This window comes from Odocoileus virginianus, chromosome 6, assembly GCF_023699985.2.
Source record: "Odocoileus virginianus isolate 20LAN1187 ecotype Illinois chromosome 6, Ovbor_1.2, whole genome shotgun sequence".
Classification (NCBI taxonomy): Eukaryota; Metazoa; Chordata; class Mammalia; order Artiodactyla; family Cervidae; genus Odocoileus; species Odocoileus virginianus.
The window spans coordinates 7,935,816-7,953,885 of NC_069679.1; the positions used below are offsets into that span (position 1 = coordinate 7,935,816).

At 37.6% G+C, this 18,070-nt stretch overlaps 1 protein-coding gene across 5 annotated transcripts in view; it reads left to right on the top strand.

Annotated features, from left to right (window-relative positions):
• The window catches only part of MAP2K5 (mitogen-activated protein kinase kinase 5), a 263,311-nt gene that overhangs the window by 118,383 nt on the left and 126,858 nt on the right, over positions 1-18,070 (top strand). For all 5 annotated transcript variants that reach the window (XM_070468702.1, XM_070468703.1, XM_070468704.1 and 2 more), the window contains exon 13: positions 1,074-1,122. In XM_070468702.1, the coding sequence (XP_070324803.1) occupies positions 1,074-1,122 (49 nt within the window). The remainder of the gene's footprint in view (positions 1-1,073; positions 1,123-18,070) is intronic.

The window sequence follows — 18,070 nt, forward strand, 5'->3', positions numbered from 1 at the left end:
GAATAAGTTGTAAGTATCATGACCTTTTACTCCTAAATACTCCAGGTGTATTTTCCTTAAGAACAAGTATATTCTCTTATGTCACCTCTATACACTGATCAAAATCAGAAAATTAGCACTGATACATCGTTATTATCTAATCAACAGTCCTTATTCAGGTTTTGCCAGTTGTCTAATAATACCCTTTATAGACCAAAAGAAAAAGTTCTCTGGTCCAGCATCCAGTCTAGGATTATACATTATAATAGTTGTCATGTCTCTTTAGTCTCTGTTAATCTAGAACAGTGTCTCAGTGTTTCTTTGTCATTCATGACCTCGATGTTTTTGAAAAACACTGCCCCAACACTCTGATCATATATTTTTACCTTGGCCTGAATGCTTTTTCCGCTTTTCCTCACATCAGTGGAATCTGTTGCTCAGAGCCTGGCACTTCAGTAAAGCCCTCTTGACTATTGTCAGGGGAAGCAGCCTTTACTCCATCCATTGCCTTCATTAGTTAAGTTTTTTAAAATGTCTTTTCTTGGTGGGAGGGAGATTCAAGAGGGAGGGGACATAGGTATACCTATGGCTGATTCACGTTGATGTTTGGCAGAAACCAACACAATACTGTAAAAGCAATTATCCTTCAATTAAAAGTAAATTTGAAAAGGACTGTCTCTCCTTGGTCATAAATGTCATGAGTTAATTTGTTTTTTCATATGCGGAAGTATAGAAAAGAAGTGAGAATCTTTGTCCCTTTTTCCTGTCCCTGTCCCTCCCTTCGCCGTTCCCCGCCCGCCGCACACTACCACTGAGAACTTTGGTGTAACTGGACTTACAAGTCACTTTATGTGCACACGTACTCATTTCTTTCATACCTTATCCTCAGAACATTGTGAGCTTATTAAATGAAGGAACCTATAGCTTGTACATTCAGTATCCCCACAGTACCCAGCACTGAAGGTGTTCAATAAATGCTTGTTGGTTAACAGACTTTTGAAGGAAGAAATTGTGTTTGATATGATCGTGTGTTTAAATGTGGAAAATTCCTTATAAAAACCATCATTGACATGTTTTCTCTTTCTTAAATTTAGGTTGTTAAAGGCCTTACTTATTTGTGGAGTTTAAAGATTTTACATAGAGGTATGTACTGAGCTTACAAGCTCTGACTTATTTGGGGGTGCGGTGGGGGAGCTCTCTGGATACCTTGATTTTTAAAGTGAATTAGATGATCTCGTATTTAAGCCAGATGATATATTTGATAGTCAATAAGATGGCTCCTTCATAAATGTTATTTTAAAAAAAATTTTTTCCTTAACATCTCTGATATAGATTATATACTTGGTATTATATTTGTGTGAATAATATTTATGAAACACATAAAAGGTTATTTCACAGTATTTGGAAATGACAAGATCTTATTTTTCTTAACTCTAGTTAATGAAAAACCGTCACTTTCTAGCACTGGCATCCCTTCCTTTTGTTAACATTTCAAATACCCTCATGCACTGTTTCTTAAGAGGCAGCTTCACAGACCTTGAAAGTGAAACTTTAAGGAATTGGTAAATGCATCAGCAATTAGTCTCCTAAGTCTATTAACAGAATACATGAAAAGAATTACCAGGTAACTGTTGAATGTTGCAAAAGGAACCTCCTTTTGTACTTTTTAATATTCCTAAAATGTCTGAATTCATTTGGAGCAAATTATTAAGTGAGAAACAGACTATAAAAAAGCACCTTCCAGTTGGCCTAATGTTAGTAACTACTGTTTAAGTTTACACATCTGTTCAGCCTAGCTTTATGCACATTTGGAGAATGCAACAACATACACATTAGATGTGATTAAGGGAAATTTTGTTTGTTTTTAAGGTATAAGCTATGAAAGAGAAAACACCTGATGCCTTCAGTTGTAGCATGACATCTGTCACTAAGGGTTTTTTGTTGTGATTGTGGTGGTGGTTTTAATATCCTAGTGATTCCAAATTTTTGTTTGAATTGTCCTTCCTCTTTTGAAGAGGGTATGTAGAATAGATATTGAACTGTAAAACTTTCAGTTCAATTCTTGAAGGTGTTTATGCTGATTAAATGGAATCATAAATCAAGTTTTTCTTTAAAGCCAGTCCACTCTATTTCTGAGTATATAGTTGGTACAAAAGTTATATGTAGAGAGAGTGAACTAAATGTGTCAGTATTATTCTTCCTGGGAATAAATAAACATGTAAATACATCTGGTGGGTGAGAAAAAGTGAAGCATTGTCTCCCCTGGGATTAAAAGAAAACAGTCTTTAATGTGACATGACTTTCGTTCCTCCCCTGTGCTCCTGCTGCCCACACTGGCCAACCCATAAAGTGGTTATGACCATTTTAGTAGGAGTTAACACAGTGGTCAGTTCTTGTCACTTTATTGATTTTTATGAACACCTGCTATCCTTTTGACAAAGGAACTCAAGGAAGTCATCAGTGCTCAGCAGCAGAACCTTTGTTTAAAGGCCTTTGCCATGGAAATGCAAATGTTATTATTAAAGTGACCCTTAGGCTCATCCTATACTCTGGGCGGACAGCATAATTCTGGTTTACAGGGAATTCTCACTAACAATAACTTTCTATGAGGACTCTTAGTAGCACTGAGAGCTATAGTAGGTAGGGATATGCTGTTCAGTTTTAGCTTCACTTTTTGTCTGGAGGAATAGTGGCATTTTTCATTTGCAGTGGTGTCTTGATAGACATTTCTAATGGATTTACGTCTGGAAGTGAAAATAAAGACTGAAGTGTTGGCTAGAGCCTTGTACCACCAAGCTGTAGTCTCTGTGGGCAAGTGTGGTTGACTGGAGCCTCTCAGGCAGGGAGGTCCTTCTCCCCAGCTCTGGATGCAGTGTGGGTTGGGAAGGGCTCTTTGAGCAGTGGTGTATGAGGGCGTTAGTGGTTTGACTGATTAAGGTCATAGAGGTTTCAAAAGGAATCCTACGCCTGTGGTTCTCTTTTCAGTGTGTGCTGGCCGGTCCAGTTCCCACAGAGAGTAACCCCGATAAGATGCCACTGGTTATGGGTTAAGGTTATCAGTGAGAGGCTGAGTGGGGATTTTGGTAGTGGGCCAACTAACCCTCTCAAGGGATTTCCATTTTTAAAATTTACTTGTTTAACTGAAGTACAGTTGATATATGATGTTGTGTTCAGGTATCCAGTGTGTTGTGTTCAATGTTCAGGTATACGATGTTGTGTAGGATACAGCAAGATGATTCATTCATACACAGATTTTACACAAATATACACAGATTTGTACAATACACAGATTCTTCTCCCACATAGGTTATTACAAAATATTGAGTATAGTTCCCTGTGCTATAGAGCAGTTCCTTGTTCGTTATCTGTTTTATATATAGTAATGTGTATATGCTGCTGCTGCTGCTGCTGCTGCTAGTCGCTTCCGTCGTGTCCGACTCTGTGCGACCCCATAGACGGCAGCCCACCAGGCTCCCGTCCCTGGGATCCTCCAGGCAAGAACACTGGAGTGGGTGCCATTTCCTTCTCCAGTGCATGAAAGTGAAAAGTGAAAGTGAAGTCGCTCAGTCATGTCCCGACTCTCAGCAACCCCATGGACTGCAGTCTACCAGGCTCCTCCATCCATGGGATTTTCCAGGCAAGAGTACTGGAGTGGGTGCCATTGCCTTCTCCGAATGTGTATATATTCAGTGTTAAATAAGTACCAGTAAGTGAATGTGAGTCTGTCTCTCTCGATGCAAAGACTGATGAATTACAGGGCAGATGGACAGTTATTCCCCAGTAATTATGGGTACTCAGCTATAGAAACAGTGTTCTGTCGTAGTTTACCTTATTAAATATGTATGTTTAGCTTTTGAGTTTCCTTGTTATTTGTGGAAATTTTTACCTTCTGGATTTAAAAGTACATATTTTTTATTGGAGAGTGGAAGAAGCCAAGTGTCCCTGGAGACTTTTGTAAAGCTTTGTAATGAGAAATTTACTCTAGATTGAGTAGTTGTTAACTTAATATTTTAGAGGTTTTGTCCATATTTAATAACTTGGATTTCATAAAAATAAGATTAAAGATGCCTTTATATTTACCAAAAGCTATTTAATTTTCTCCTTGATTAAAAAATTGTAGCCTTCTAGATCAGTTCAATCAGGCAATTAAAGATCAGAGCTTTTAAGTTCAACTAAGGCAATTAAATAGGTAATATACTTTTTTTATACACTTATGCTATATAGGCTTATTGCTGTACCTTCTTAAAAGCGCATATCCTTGTTTGTGCTTTCTCGAAATGAATGGGGAGGGGAGTTCTAGCTGACTGTGTGTCATGTTGTCAAATCAAAGACAGTGGTCCTCCTCTGGCGGGGGTTGCGGGGGAGCCCGGGACAAATGCTGTGAGAAGACAGAGTGAAATGAAGACAGTGAAAGACAAACACTAAAAAGTGAGCTCAGCCTCCTTTCCTTTGTCTTGTCTGAGTACCTGTGCTTTCCTCTGATAGTTGCTTCCTTCCCTACCAGCCGCTGTCCCTAAAAGCCAGAATCCTTATACTTCGGAACACAGATTTCAAAAGATTAAGAAATGGATATGTATCAGTAAGAGGACAAACTATTTCTCACATTTCAGTAGCTTCCTTGAAGTATAATGGTCCTGGATTTGTGACTGTTAAAAAAAAATTTGTGACTGTATATAAGTATATAATATATTGTGGAATTTATATTACACAAGATAGTTAATGGCTCCCAGACAAGAAAATTGAGCCTTTCCTATAGAGCAAAACCTCCTGAGGACTGTAGAGCAGAATGAAGCCTGAGCAGCAGCAGTGCCAGGCCACCCATCCGTGCTGTGAGCCTTGTTAGTCTGGCAGGCCAGGGCATTTGTGTATTGTGTAACCTGGAAATAGTTTTAGGAATTGAAGTGTATAAGATCCCACCCACCCATAGGGGACCATCGGATATTATATTCAGTCAGGTTTTACTGATGTTTATTTTGTTCTTTTCACAATCTAGTTAACGTGATATATATGAAAGTTTTTATAAACTATCAGATAGTGCAGGTATGTTTTAATTATATAAAAACTATTATTAGAATTAACCACTTAATCCTGTATTAACATCCTGTTTTAACAAGCTTATCTCATTTCCAAATCAATCCAGGGAGAGAGTTTATTCTACTTTGTATTACTAGGTCAAAAATTATGAAAATCTTTTCTCCAAGAAAAGCATGTGATATCACATGAAGACATAATTATTAAAACTGTTTGAAACTTCCACCAAGATTAACTACTGTGGAAAAAATTGTCTTTATTAAAAAGCATTCGTGTGAGCCCTGTAAGCATAGCATGTACTGACTGAGTAAAAACAAAGAAAATGAACAGTGAGAAAGTCTGTTAGGCCAGATCCAACATTACAGCAAATATTGCAGCTTAACTTCAAAACATACATCGCCACTAATGAGGTGAGAGCCCTGCATATTAATAAACCTACAGCTCCAGTCACAGCCGTCATTACCCACATCAAACATAAATACAAGATTAACACCTATGCCATTTCTTTGGAAGATGTGAGAATGCCCTGGCAGTAACTGCTCTCTCTTTCCCTGAGGATAAAAAATAGAAATGGAACAGTAATGAGAATAGAACTTGGATTAAGAAAATAAAATTGGCAGTCAGGCTGGGGCAGTCTTACACAGATGGAGGAGTTTATAGAAAGAAAAAAGCCTAGATAGTTGGTGTCCCAGGATATTTTTTGTATGTACGATCCTGGTTTCATTAATTTTATCTAATAGGAGAGCTTTTTCATATTTTATATATATACATACATATATATGTATATACATATATATGTATGTATGTATATAGTTGTATTACTCTGAAGGTGAATGCTGCCCGAACAGATTTATGTTTGGAGAAACTAAGTCTCATGGTTTCAATATACATGTTAGAAATTTTATTTTCTACCCCTCTTATTATTTTTTTTATAAATCTGGCCTCAATACTTATCTTCCAATTGTTGTTGTCTTAGACACCAAAGCCAATTTTTTAAAATTATTTTTTTAATTGAAGGATAATTGCTTTATAGAATTTTGCTGTTTTCTGTCAAACCTCAACATGAATCAGCCATAGGTATACATACATCCCCTCCCTCTTGAACCCCCCCCATCTCCCTCCCCATCCCACCCCTCTAGGTTGATACAAAGCCCGTTTGAGTTTCCTGAGACACACAGCAAATTCCCATTGGCTATCTGTTTTACATGTGGTAATATATGTTTCCATGTTCCTCTCTCCATACATCTCACCCTCTCTTCCCCTTTCCCCATGTCCATAAGTCTGTTCTCTATATCTTGTTTCTCCAGAGCCAACGTTTTTAGTTTGTTCATTGAGCAACTTTTTATCTCAACTATGTTCTAGGCACTTGTCTGTGTAGTTGGAATATATTGATTTACATAAAACAAAAGATTCTGACACTCATGGAACTTACATCTAGGTTGGGAAGCCATCCATAAATAACGAACATAATAAAAAATAATAAATACAGAGTATGTTAGAGGGCAGTTATTAATATAAAGAAGAGAAAAAGTAGATCAAACTTAGTGGAAGCAAAGGACGGGTTGCAGTGTTCATCAGGCAGGTCTCACAGAGATGAGGCTGAAGCCAAGGTTTAAAGGAGGAGAGTTCTAGCCGGGAAGGTATATGGGAGAACAGAGCAGAAGGTGCCAGCGGGATGTGCATGATGTGTGCATGGAACAGCAAGGAGGTCAGCGCGTCTCACTGAGGACATGAGAGAGGGTGCTGCAGCTGTTAGGCAGTGTCACAGTGACCAGGTGAGTTATAGCGGCTCAGTCATGACGATGCGGAGAGGTGGTCAGATTCTGAATATATATGTAAATGTAGAGTTAGAATTTCCTGGAGGGTTACTTAGGGATTTTAAGAGAGGAGCTAAAGTTGCTTCAACTTTCAACAATAGCTCAGTGTGATGTCCTGCCACATTTTTGTCCTGCTAAAAGAGAGACTTTCTTTAAAATTAAGGAAAACACTGGTAATATCAAGTGCTGACAAAGAAGACAGAGCAACTGGACTCTCACACATTGCTGGTGGGAACATGAAATGGTCCAGCCACTTTGGAAAGCAGTTTGATACTGTCCTCCAAAGTGATTTGGCAGTCCCACGCCACATGGCTTTATGTATAATAGCTCCAAACTGGAAATGACTTACGTGTCTTTTAGCTGGTGAATAAATAGACTGTAGTACATCCCTACATGGAATACTACTCAACAATAATAGGGAAGAAACTGCTGATTCATGCAGTGACACAGATGCATCCTGACTTCTTTATGCTGAGTGAAAGAAGCCCGACTCAAAGGGCTGCCTATTGTGTCACTCCACTACATAACATTCTAGAAAAGGCAAAACTATAAGGATGGAAAACACATTGGTGGTTGCCCAAGGTTAGAGAAAGAGTTGACTATAGAGCTGTGAGGGAGTTTGGAGAGATGTTTCAAATGTTCTGAATCTTGATTTTGGTGATAGTTATATGACTGTACACGTTTATTAGCACACTTAAACTTACACATCTAGAGAGGATGGATTTTACTGTAAATTATATTGGACCAACCCAATATATCAAATCAAATCAGTAAATCAAACTTTCTTTAAAAAAGGAAGAGGAAAAAGGCACTCTCTTAGTTCTTGGCAGTGCAGTGGAATTTCTACTTTAGAAAGAGGTTTCCCTGCCTAAAGAGACAGACCATTCTTTCAAGGGGTCTGGTTGATTCTGTCTTTATTACCATATCTTGTGATGCCTGAAAAGTCTACCTAGGTTTGGTCTAGCAACTCACTAGCTTGAAAAAAAAAAAGAAAAGAAATCCTCACGGTTAAAGGACATTTGCAATGTCAGAAAGAAAGGGGGTGGCAAAAGAAAGGGAGCAGAAGGGGAAAGGAAGGAAAAGAGAAGAAAGTTGCTGTTGTCCTTGGTCAGCAATTTAGAGCATCTGGAAATTGGACAGATTTTTCTTTCCTTAGTTAACCCATTTTCCCCCCTCAGGTATTACTTAAGAACTGCAAATGTGCAGCACTGAATTGGCCTGACTCGAGCAATTTTAAAAGTTCAATTTCTAAGAGGGAATAGGTTTTATGTAAATTCCCAATCCAGTCCTGCTGACCAACTGCCTCATTGTGTGACCCTGGAACAGCAGGTGACTCCTGCTCTCTAGGCGTCAGTCAGTTTCCTCATACATATGATGAAAGGATGTCCGGATGATCATTCAGGTTCCAACAAGCACCAGGATTCTGGATTCTTTGCTTTGTGACAGAAGGAAATATGATATCTTAACAAGGTACAAAGCAAGTGAGGTATGGAGAAGAAAGAAAACAAATGAAAATCCCTGAGAGTAGATTTTTCTATGAAATTGTAATAATGGTAATAATAACAATAATGAATATTAATTAGGCACTTACTCTGTACCAGGCCCTGTTCTAAGTACTTAATGTGTACAAACTATTTTGTGTTCCTTCAAAATGGGGAACTCTAGGAAATAAATATTTTAGAACTAAAGAGGCTTAAATGCAAAAAAATAGTTAAGAATTAAAACAGTGTGGCTTATCTAAGAATATGGTTGCTTTCTAAATCAAACTGATGGAATCAAATTAAAAGATAAGCGCTTTATGGGGAAAAAGTTTTTAAACTGTAAAGTATATGGAAAATAAAGTATTATCATGAACAAAAAGTCACAGAGAGGATATATAGGGTCACAACTTAGATGGAAAACAAAGGAATTCTTTTTAAAAAATCTTTTTATTTTGAAATAATTGTAGATCCACAGGAAGTTGCCACCAGAATGCCCTCAAGGGCACCTTTTTTTAGGAAGGAATGTGTAAGAGAATTGGAGGCTGATAACTCAGAAGAGTCTAGGCAGCTGAATGTTACGTATATTTGCTAATACCTTTTAAGTGAGATCAGTGTAAATTTTAAAACTTAGAGAGTGTTATAAGAATATTTGTTATATTCCAAGTTATGTTTTATTATATCTTATTAAATGAAAGAAAAGGAATGAACTGGTAGAAGTAAAACCTCTGAATTCCTTAGGAAATGAACTTTGATGTCAAGGTAGTAGTTTTAAAAGAATACTTTAATGTATATAAAAGTTGGGAACTGTGATGGGAAAAAGTTAGGAATGATCATTTGCTGGATTCTTTAGGGAAAGGATTGTTGGAAGATATTACTATCAATAGGAAACTCACCTGGTTAAGTATTGTATGAAGAAATGTAACACACACAGATTTTCATAACCTTTTTTGCAGAGTTTTACACAGTTGGTGCTTACCCATAGGTGAATTTTATTTTTGCTATCTAGAGGACCAAAACACAGGTTTTAAAAAGACTGGTTTGAGCAACCCGAGGCATTTTAAAAGAAACCGTCCCCAGTTGTTTTATGTTGTGGTATGTGATGATGAGAGGACTGGCATGCATGGGCTCTTTCCTTGGGCTTCATGACTGCTTAATCAAATGTGTCTGGAAGGAGGCGTTTATGTTAAGTGCTCATGGTGGGAGCACAGTTGCATCTAGGCTCCTGTTCAAATCTTTTAAATATTATCCTTTAAATGTGTACGTTAATCATATGCCAGTGATGTAGTAGATAGTAACTTATGAGCATTTGTGTTTTTGGAGGGGAAAAAAAAGGTTTAGCCCATTAGCTGAGGTAAACAAACTAGTTCAATGACTCTGGGTTGTTGGTTTTATATTGGATATACATAACCTGGCAAGTATCTCTTACTTGCCATACAAATGAGTGTCTCTAAAAATTAAGCCTCCTTACCCACTTTGGTCACTTATTCTCTTTCCCACGGGTAATCACTAGAAATTTCTGTATTTCTGGTAATGATTTTCAAGACAGGAAACCCCATGTAACATTACTTAAAAGTGTTTTTTTAAAGATTGTATGTCTAGGGTATATAAAAAGCTATCAAAACTCAACAGTACCCGCCCCCAAACAATCCCAATAAAAAATAAAATATTTGAAGAAACATTATACTGAAGAGGATATACAAATGGCAAAAAGCACAAGAGAGGATTTCAGCATCATTAGCTGTTAAGACAAAGCAAATTAAAGCCACAACAAGGTATTACTACACACCTGCCAGAATGGCTAAAATTTTAAAAATAGTGATAACATCAAATGCTGGCAAGGATGCAGAGAAATTAGATCACTAATACATTGCTGATAGGAATGTATAATGATGCAGCCCTGCTAGAAAACAATTTGACATTTTAAAAAAATCTAAACATGCAAATACCACATGACCCAGCCACTTGCACTCTTGGGCACTTATCCCAGAGAAATGAAGACTTACGTTCACACAAAAAGCTGTACACAAATATTTATAGTAGCTTTGTTCATAACAGCCACAAACTGGAAACAGTGCTGACATCATTTATGAATGAATGGTTAAACAAGCTGTGCTCCCCTCACACCATGTACTATTAGTCAGCAGTAGAAAGGAATGAGATTTGGATATACACAACCTGGATGAATCTCCAGAGAATTATGATGAGTAAAAAAAAACCTAGTCACAAAAGATTACATACTGTATGACTCCATTTTTATAAAATCCTTGAAATGAAAAAATTACAGAAACGGAGAGTAGGTTAGTGGTTTCCAGAGGCTAATGAGAGGATGCAGGGGTGGGAGGGAGATGGTGTGGCTGTAAACGATGAGGTGATGGGCACATTCTCTGTCCTGATGGTATCAGTGTCAATATCCTATTTGTTATATTGTACTATAGATTTTCAAGATGTCACTATTGGGAGGAAATGGGTAAAGGGTATACAGAATGTCTGTATTCTTTTAACTGCGTGTGAGTCTACAATTATCTCAAATTAAAAAGCTTAATAAGAAAGAATATGTGGTTGTTCTGTGATTGTCTGTGTTGGGGTGGTATGCTTAATCAGAGAGGACTGATATTGTGGACTTAGTTTTTCTTTCACCCATGCATCTGTGATGGCATTTATCATAGGCAGAGCCATCCCTTTTAGAACATTTCTAAGAAGGTGAGGACCCAGGGAGATTGCCATGCAAACCACTTTGCCTTCTTTCTGAAAATGAGTATCAGTGAAAGCCTTAGGGAAGAGAAGTCATGTTCAATACAGGGAGGGATTACAAATAGTCTGAGAGGGTATTTAGTCCCCTGTAAATACCTACTCTAAGATCCTTTTGCCTGGCTGGGGATTGGGATTTAAAGTAGATTATGTTGTCATTGTGTGTTTCACTCATAGTTCTTTATGGCACCCAAATATATGTCCCTCACCTTAGTGGTGAGCCGCTGTCCAACAAGCCAACATGAGGCCCTCTGTGGTCTGTTGCATGTTTGAGTGACCAAGCCCTGATCACAGCTTTGTCTTTTAATCTAACTATGAAGTTTTAGGATTTCTTCAGAGGGGGAGAACAGCTGTATGCTAGGTAGTTCCTGTTGGTAGAGGGTTGGAGGCCACAGTTAGTTTGTAACACTGATTGTGTGCCAATGTATATTTGTAAGGTGAATAAATTGAATCACAGTTTTCTGAGAATAATTTTTTTCTCCTGGAATTTTTTGTAGTGTAGCTTATTTGGAAGTCATCGTTTGTTCCTCTCTCTGTTACTCAAGTAAGATATTTATCTTCAGATAGAATATTCTGCCAAGAATGTTGAGCAGTTAAACCTCCATGGCTGTCCCTTTCTCCAAAGGCATGATTTAAGGTGATCAGCACCATGGAAATTAAATCCATTCTTTTGCTGTTGGGGAATTAAATTTCTTCTGCTTTGGATGCAGTAATTATTACTGTTACTGATATTATTCTTTGAGTGCCTTATTTGTACTGTTGTATTAGATCTTTTGTGTGTATCATTTTATTTAAGCTTCTTTATAACCTTACAAGGAAGGTGTCATTGTCTTCCCATTATCAGATGAAGAAACCGAAGCTTAAAAAGGATACATAACTGAATCAGGAGAAAAGTGATAACTGGTTGGTAGCTCTAGATTTAAGTTCTGCTTTAGCTTCTTAATATAACTCAACTATGTGACCTTGGATCAGTTTTAACCTCTTTGAGATCATAGCACTCTGTCTGGTACATAATAGCTATGTTATAGTTCAAATTACTGCTTATCAAGACAAGCAGCAAGAAGTTAAGCGAGAAAATAGTTAGAACCTTCCTCAATCTTCTCTCCTATATCTACTTTAAGTGACAAGTGGAAAAAATCTAAAATAAGCATATGATAAAGATCAACAGAGCTATTCAGGGCCAAAACTGGGATAGTAACCTAGCCCACAAATTCAGATGATATTTATCTCATAAACATAATGCTCTTTGCTTGCGTTTAAGAGTTAGGATTATAAACTCTAGTTGTGTGGCTTTGAGCAAATAATTTCACTAACTTGAGCCTCAATTTACTCACCTATAAAATGGGGTTAATAATAGACCTATCTCAAGGGTTATGATGAGAATTAAACAAGCTGCAGAATACAGATGATGATAAATGCATTTAGCCCAGTGCTTGGCGTATATTAAGTGCCAGAGAAGAATAATCTGCCCTAATTTTTGTTATGCTTTAGAATAATTTACCACAGTTGGTCTTCTGGACATGCTACTCCAAGTCAAGTCTATAATCAAAATGTATCTTATAATTTATTTATGTGGTATTCTGTTGCTTCCTTTCCTTCTTTGCAGAAAAGATTTTGTAATCATAGGAATCTTATGTCTTGGAGTATCTTAGATTTGTGGGAAGTAGGTAGTTAAGAGCTAGGGGCAGAGTATAGTTCCCTTCTGACTCCCAGGAACCTGTTCCTCCATATCTGGTATTTCCCATGCATCAACCAGAGAATGTTGCTGGGTAGGATCTAAGATCCACCGTGTTAGAAGGGAGCCTGTTTTACTTACGACTAAAAGGAGGCAGCATTGAGAGGCCTAAGCCTTTTTGCCTCTGGTATTAGTGTTATAAATACTACATGTCTCCTGCCTTTATCATATATAAAGAGAGAAAACCAATGTTTGTTGCTTCCATTCAGAACTGAATCATGAGACTCTAGATAATAGCTTCCATTTAGGATGGCTAATTATGCTGCTTAATTTTATTTAAGGCTTTTCCAAGAATATTTGGATGGCCTACCCTTTACCGTGTGATGGAATGATTAGAATATCTTTTATATCACATTGTGGTTTTCTCTTAAGTGTGTTCCTGTTGTGCACAGATGCATTTGTAACACAGAGTGTCATCATAGTCTATATTTAATTGTACCTGCTGTTCTCATTCATTAGAATGCAGTCCCCAAGAAATAACTAGATAGATATATTAGTTTTCTTTTCATAAGACAATTAAACGTAATAACATGATGAAAGAAGGTTGCTGAAGCACACTGGCATCGTGTTCTGAGAACTTACTAGGAGTGAGACCTGTAATGTGTCCTCCAGCGCCTGGTAAACTGAGTGGTTTCGTGGCGTTCAAGCAAAATATTGTGATTGCTTTATAGAGGGAGAAAATTGAAGAGAAGTTTATTTCTGCGTCCAGTATCCTCCCGCAAGAGAACCACATGCTGTATTTTAAAACTGAGTTCGTGTTTCCTTAAGGGTTGCCTGGTGCCCGTTTCTAAAAGCGTCCGGTGAGACTTCCATATGAAAGCACAGAGCAACCTCAACACTTTAACTGTAAGACAAAGTGGAGACCAGAAGTCAGGAGGGAGCAGAAGTCAGACGCATCCCCAGAACCTGATATGAATAGATCACAGCAAAAAGAGAATCCTCAGTTTGCATGCATTTCCTTTTCTGAAAAGAGAAAGCGTAGAGTCACATGTACAAAGTGATTTTCTTTGGAACTAAACTTAAAATTGATGTATAGAGCCCTATATAAAGCTCACTGGATTACTCCAGTCGTAGTTCTGTGAAAGGGATTTTATTTATCTGTTTTGAACAGCCCCCTCGGTACCCAGTCGTTTCCTACGGAGGGTTGCCTCCCACTCTGACCCCTGATTGTGCTGGGGGTGGGGGTTGGGCAGTGGGCGGAGGAGCCTTTTGTGAGGAGCTGCAGAAAGCACATGCTCCTGTGGGCCTTTATTATCGAGCTTCAGCTTGATGCTGTTTATGTGGGTTGTTTAATGGCTAATTGATGCAGCATGGATAGGATATAGTTTCCTGCATGAGGCAGTTATGGGTGGCAGCATGAGTTTGTCTCAACATGATACCAATTTCCACAGTCAATTTGGTCAGTTCAGTGAAGGGGAAAGAAAAAAGAGTCAGTCCAGCCTGAAAATCAGTCAAAGGAGTACTAGAGGTTATTGAGGCAACTATGGTTGGTTGATCAAAATTTTCATGTTTGGACCATTTGTTTTCACATTTTGTATACATAGCCTTAGTCATTTTGGGAAGTAATCTTAAATACACAGAAGTAACATTTAAAATTTAGTATTTTTAAAAAAGTGCTTATAATGACAATCAGGTTTTCTAGAACGTGTCGGTTTTAAGAGGGAACAACCATTTTACCATTGATATGTAGTATATGATTAGCGTAAATAACTCATGTTTTATAATTTGTTATAGTGTAAGAAGGTGACCACAGGGATCACAAAGCACCTGAAAAACTGTGCAGAAGTTAATTATGTTTGAGGGCTGATTTTTAAAACCACTTTACTGTTATGTAACTTATATATCATAAAACTCACCCATTTTAGGTGTGAGGGGTTTTTAATAAGTTAGAGAATTGTGTTACCATCACTGTAATCCATTTGAGAACATTTCCCATCATCCCAAAGAAGAATCCACATGCCCACTTGTGTTCAGTTCCTGTTCCTAGCCCCAGCCTCCAGAAACCACTAATCTGTTTTCTGAATTTATAGATTTGCCTTTTTTAGACATTTTACATAAACGGATTTATATAACATGAAGTCTTTTCTATCTCACTTCTTTGATTTAGCATAATCGTTTTTTGGTTTATCCGTTTAGTAACATGGATATGTCAGCAGTTCATTCCTTTTTTAAAAATGTCTTTTTTAAATTGAGGTATAATTGACATACAACATTATATTAGTTTCAGGTAAACAACATAATGATTTAATATTTGTATATATTATGAAATGATCACCAAAATAAGCCTAGTTAACATCTGTTACCATACATAGAGAATTTTTTTCTTGTGAAGAGAACTTTTATGGTTTATTCTCTTAGCAAGTTTCAAATGTGTAATACAGTATTATTAAATGTAATCCCTGTGTATTAAATTACATCCCTGTGACATACTTATTTCAAAAACAAATGCTTGTACTTTAGACTCCCTTCACTCATTTCGCCCCCCTTGCAGTCCCCCCCCACCAGCAAATACCAGTTTGTTCTCTGTATCTATGAGTTTGTTTTGCTCTTGTTGTTTTTAGATTCTGCTTATAACTGAGATCACGTGGTATTTGTCTCTTTGATTATTTCAGTTAGCATAGTGCCCTTGAGGTCCATTTATGTCTCAAATGACAAGATATCATTTTTTTATGGCCAAAAAGTATCTCATTATATATACCACATTTATATAGTACATGTATATATATATATATACCACACTATATGTACCACATTTTCTTTATTGATGAACATTTAGGTTGTTTTGCTGTTCAGTTATTGTAAATAATGGTGCAGTGAACATGGGGGTGTAGATACCTTTTGGAGTGAGTGTTTTATTTCCTTTGAATAAATACTCAGAGGTAGAATTAGTGGATCTTATGGTGATTCTGTTTGTAATACTTTGAGGAATCTCCATACTGTTTCCCATAGTAAAAGTGAAAGTGTTAGTCATTCAGTTTTGCCCGACACTTTGCGACTCCATGGACTGTAGCCCGCCAGGTTCCTCTGTTCATAGGATTTCCCGGAAAGAATACTGGAGCGGGTAGCCATTCCTTTCTCCAGGGGATCTTCCTGACCCAGGGATCCAACCCATATCTTCTGCACTTCAGGCAGACTCTTTACCGTCTGAACCACCAGGGAAGCCTATTTTCCATAGTGGATGTACCAATTTACATTTCCATCAGCTGTGACCAGTGTTCCCTTTTCTCCACATCCTTGCCAGCAATTGTTATTACTTGTGTTTTTGATAATAGCCATCCGAACAGATGTGAGGTGGTATCTTATTGTGGTTTAGATTTGCTTTTCTCTGATGATTAGAGGTGTGGAGCATCTTTTCATGTACCTGTTGGCCATCTGTATGTCTTGTTTAAAAAATGTCTGTTCAGACCCTCTGTTTGCTTTTCAATCACGTTGACTTTTTTTTTCTATTAGGTTGTCTGAACTTATATATATATATTTTAGATGTTAACCCTTAATCAAATGGGGCTTCCCCAATGGCTCAGAGGGTAAAAAATCCACCTGCAATGCAAGAGACAGGAGATGGGAGTTCGATCCCTGGATCAGAAAGATCACCTGGAGGAGGAATTGGCAACCCATTCCAGTGTTCTTGTCTGAAAAATCCCATGGACAGAGGAGTCTGGCAGACTCCACGGTCCAAAGGAAAACAAACAGTTGGACATGACTGAGCATGCATGCAGACAGACAGACTTTAATCAGATACATGATTTGCAAATATTTTCTCTTATTCATTTGGTTGCTTTTCCAGTTTGTTGATGGTTTCCCTTGCTCTGAAAAGCTTTTTATTTTGATGTAGTCCCACCTGTGTGTTTTGTTTGTTTGTTTTTTGCTTTTGTTGCCTTTGCTTTTTTATTTTTCCTTAATTTTTTTGGCTGATATGGGTCTTTGTTGCAGCACATGGCTTTTCCTCTGGTTGCAGTGAGACAGGACTACTCTCTGTTTGTGGTGCACAGACTTCTCCTTGTGGTGGCTTCTCTTGTTCTGGAGCACAGACTCTAGGGCGTTCAGGCTTCAGAAGTTGTGGACGCAGGTTTAGTTGCCCCACAGTATGTGGAATCTTCCCAGACCAAGGGTTGAACCCATGTCCCCTGCATTCCAAGACATGTTGTTTACCTTGAGACTGCCAGGGAAGTCCCTGTTGCCTTTGCTTTTGATGTCAGATCCAAAAAAATCACTGTCAAGACTGATGTCTAGGAACTAACCCCTTCTGTTTTCTTCAAGGGCTTTTATGCCTTCAGGTCCTATATGCAAGTCTTTAATTCATTTTGAGTGAAATTTTGTGTATGTTTTAAGATAGGGGTCCAGTTTCAGTTTTTTTAAATGTGGCTGTGCATTTTTTTCAAACACCATTTATTTAAGAGACTCTCTTTTATTTCTCCTTTGAATAGTCAGATATTTTTTTCTGGTTTTGGCATCAGGGTAATGCAGGCCCCGCAAAATGAGTTTGGAAGTGTTCCCTCTTATGCTATTTTTCTGAAGAGTTTGAGAAGAATTGGTATTGTTTTTTCTTTGAATGTTTGGTATAGAATTCACTAGTGAAACCATCTGGTCCTGGTCTTTTGTTTGTAGGAAGTTTTAACATTACTGATTCAATCTCCTTACTAGTAATTGGTCTCGTTCAATTTTCTGTTTCTTCATGATTCAATCTTGAGAGTTTGTATGTTTCTAAGAATTTATCCATTTACTAGTAGAGGGATATTTGGATTGTATCCAGTTTGGGACTATTACGAATAATGATACTGTTTGTACACAAGTCTTTATTTGGTTCTGTGTTTTCATTTCTCTTGAGTTGCTACCTGGGGTGGTATGTATCTTTCTTTAAATATTTGTTATCACATTGAATCAGATCACCTAATGCACATCAGTTTTGAAAAAAAAATAACCATTTTCCATTGATACTGTATGATCAGTGTCAATAATTAACTGATATTTCATACTTTATTTAAGTTAAAATAGGAATGCAACCACAAAGATTATATGGTAAGTTTACATTTAATTTTAAAAGACACTTTGAAGCTGATTTTTATTTAGTTACAAGCTCCTCTAGAAAACCACATGCAGCATGACACTGATGTCCTATTTGCAGCTTCCTAATGGTTTTCTAATAGTTTCTGCACACGTGTGTGCTCAGTCGCGTTAGTCGTGTCTGCCTCTTGGCGACCCTGTGTGGTGTAGCCCGCCAGGCTGCTCTGTCCATGGGGTTCTCCAGGCAAGAATACTGGAGTGGGTTGCCATGTCCTCCT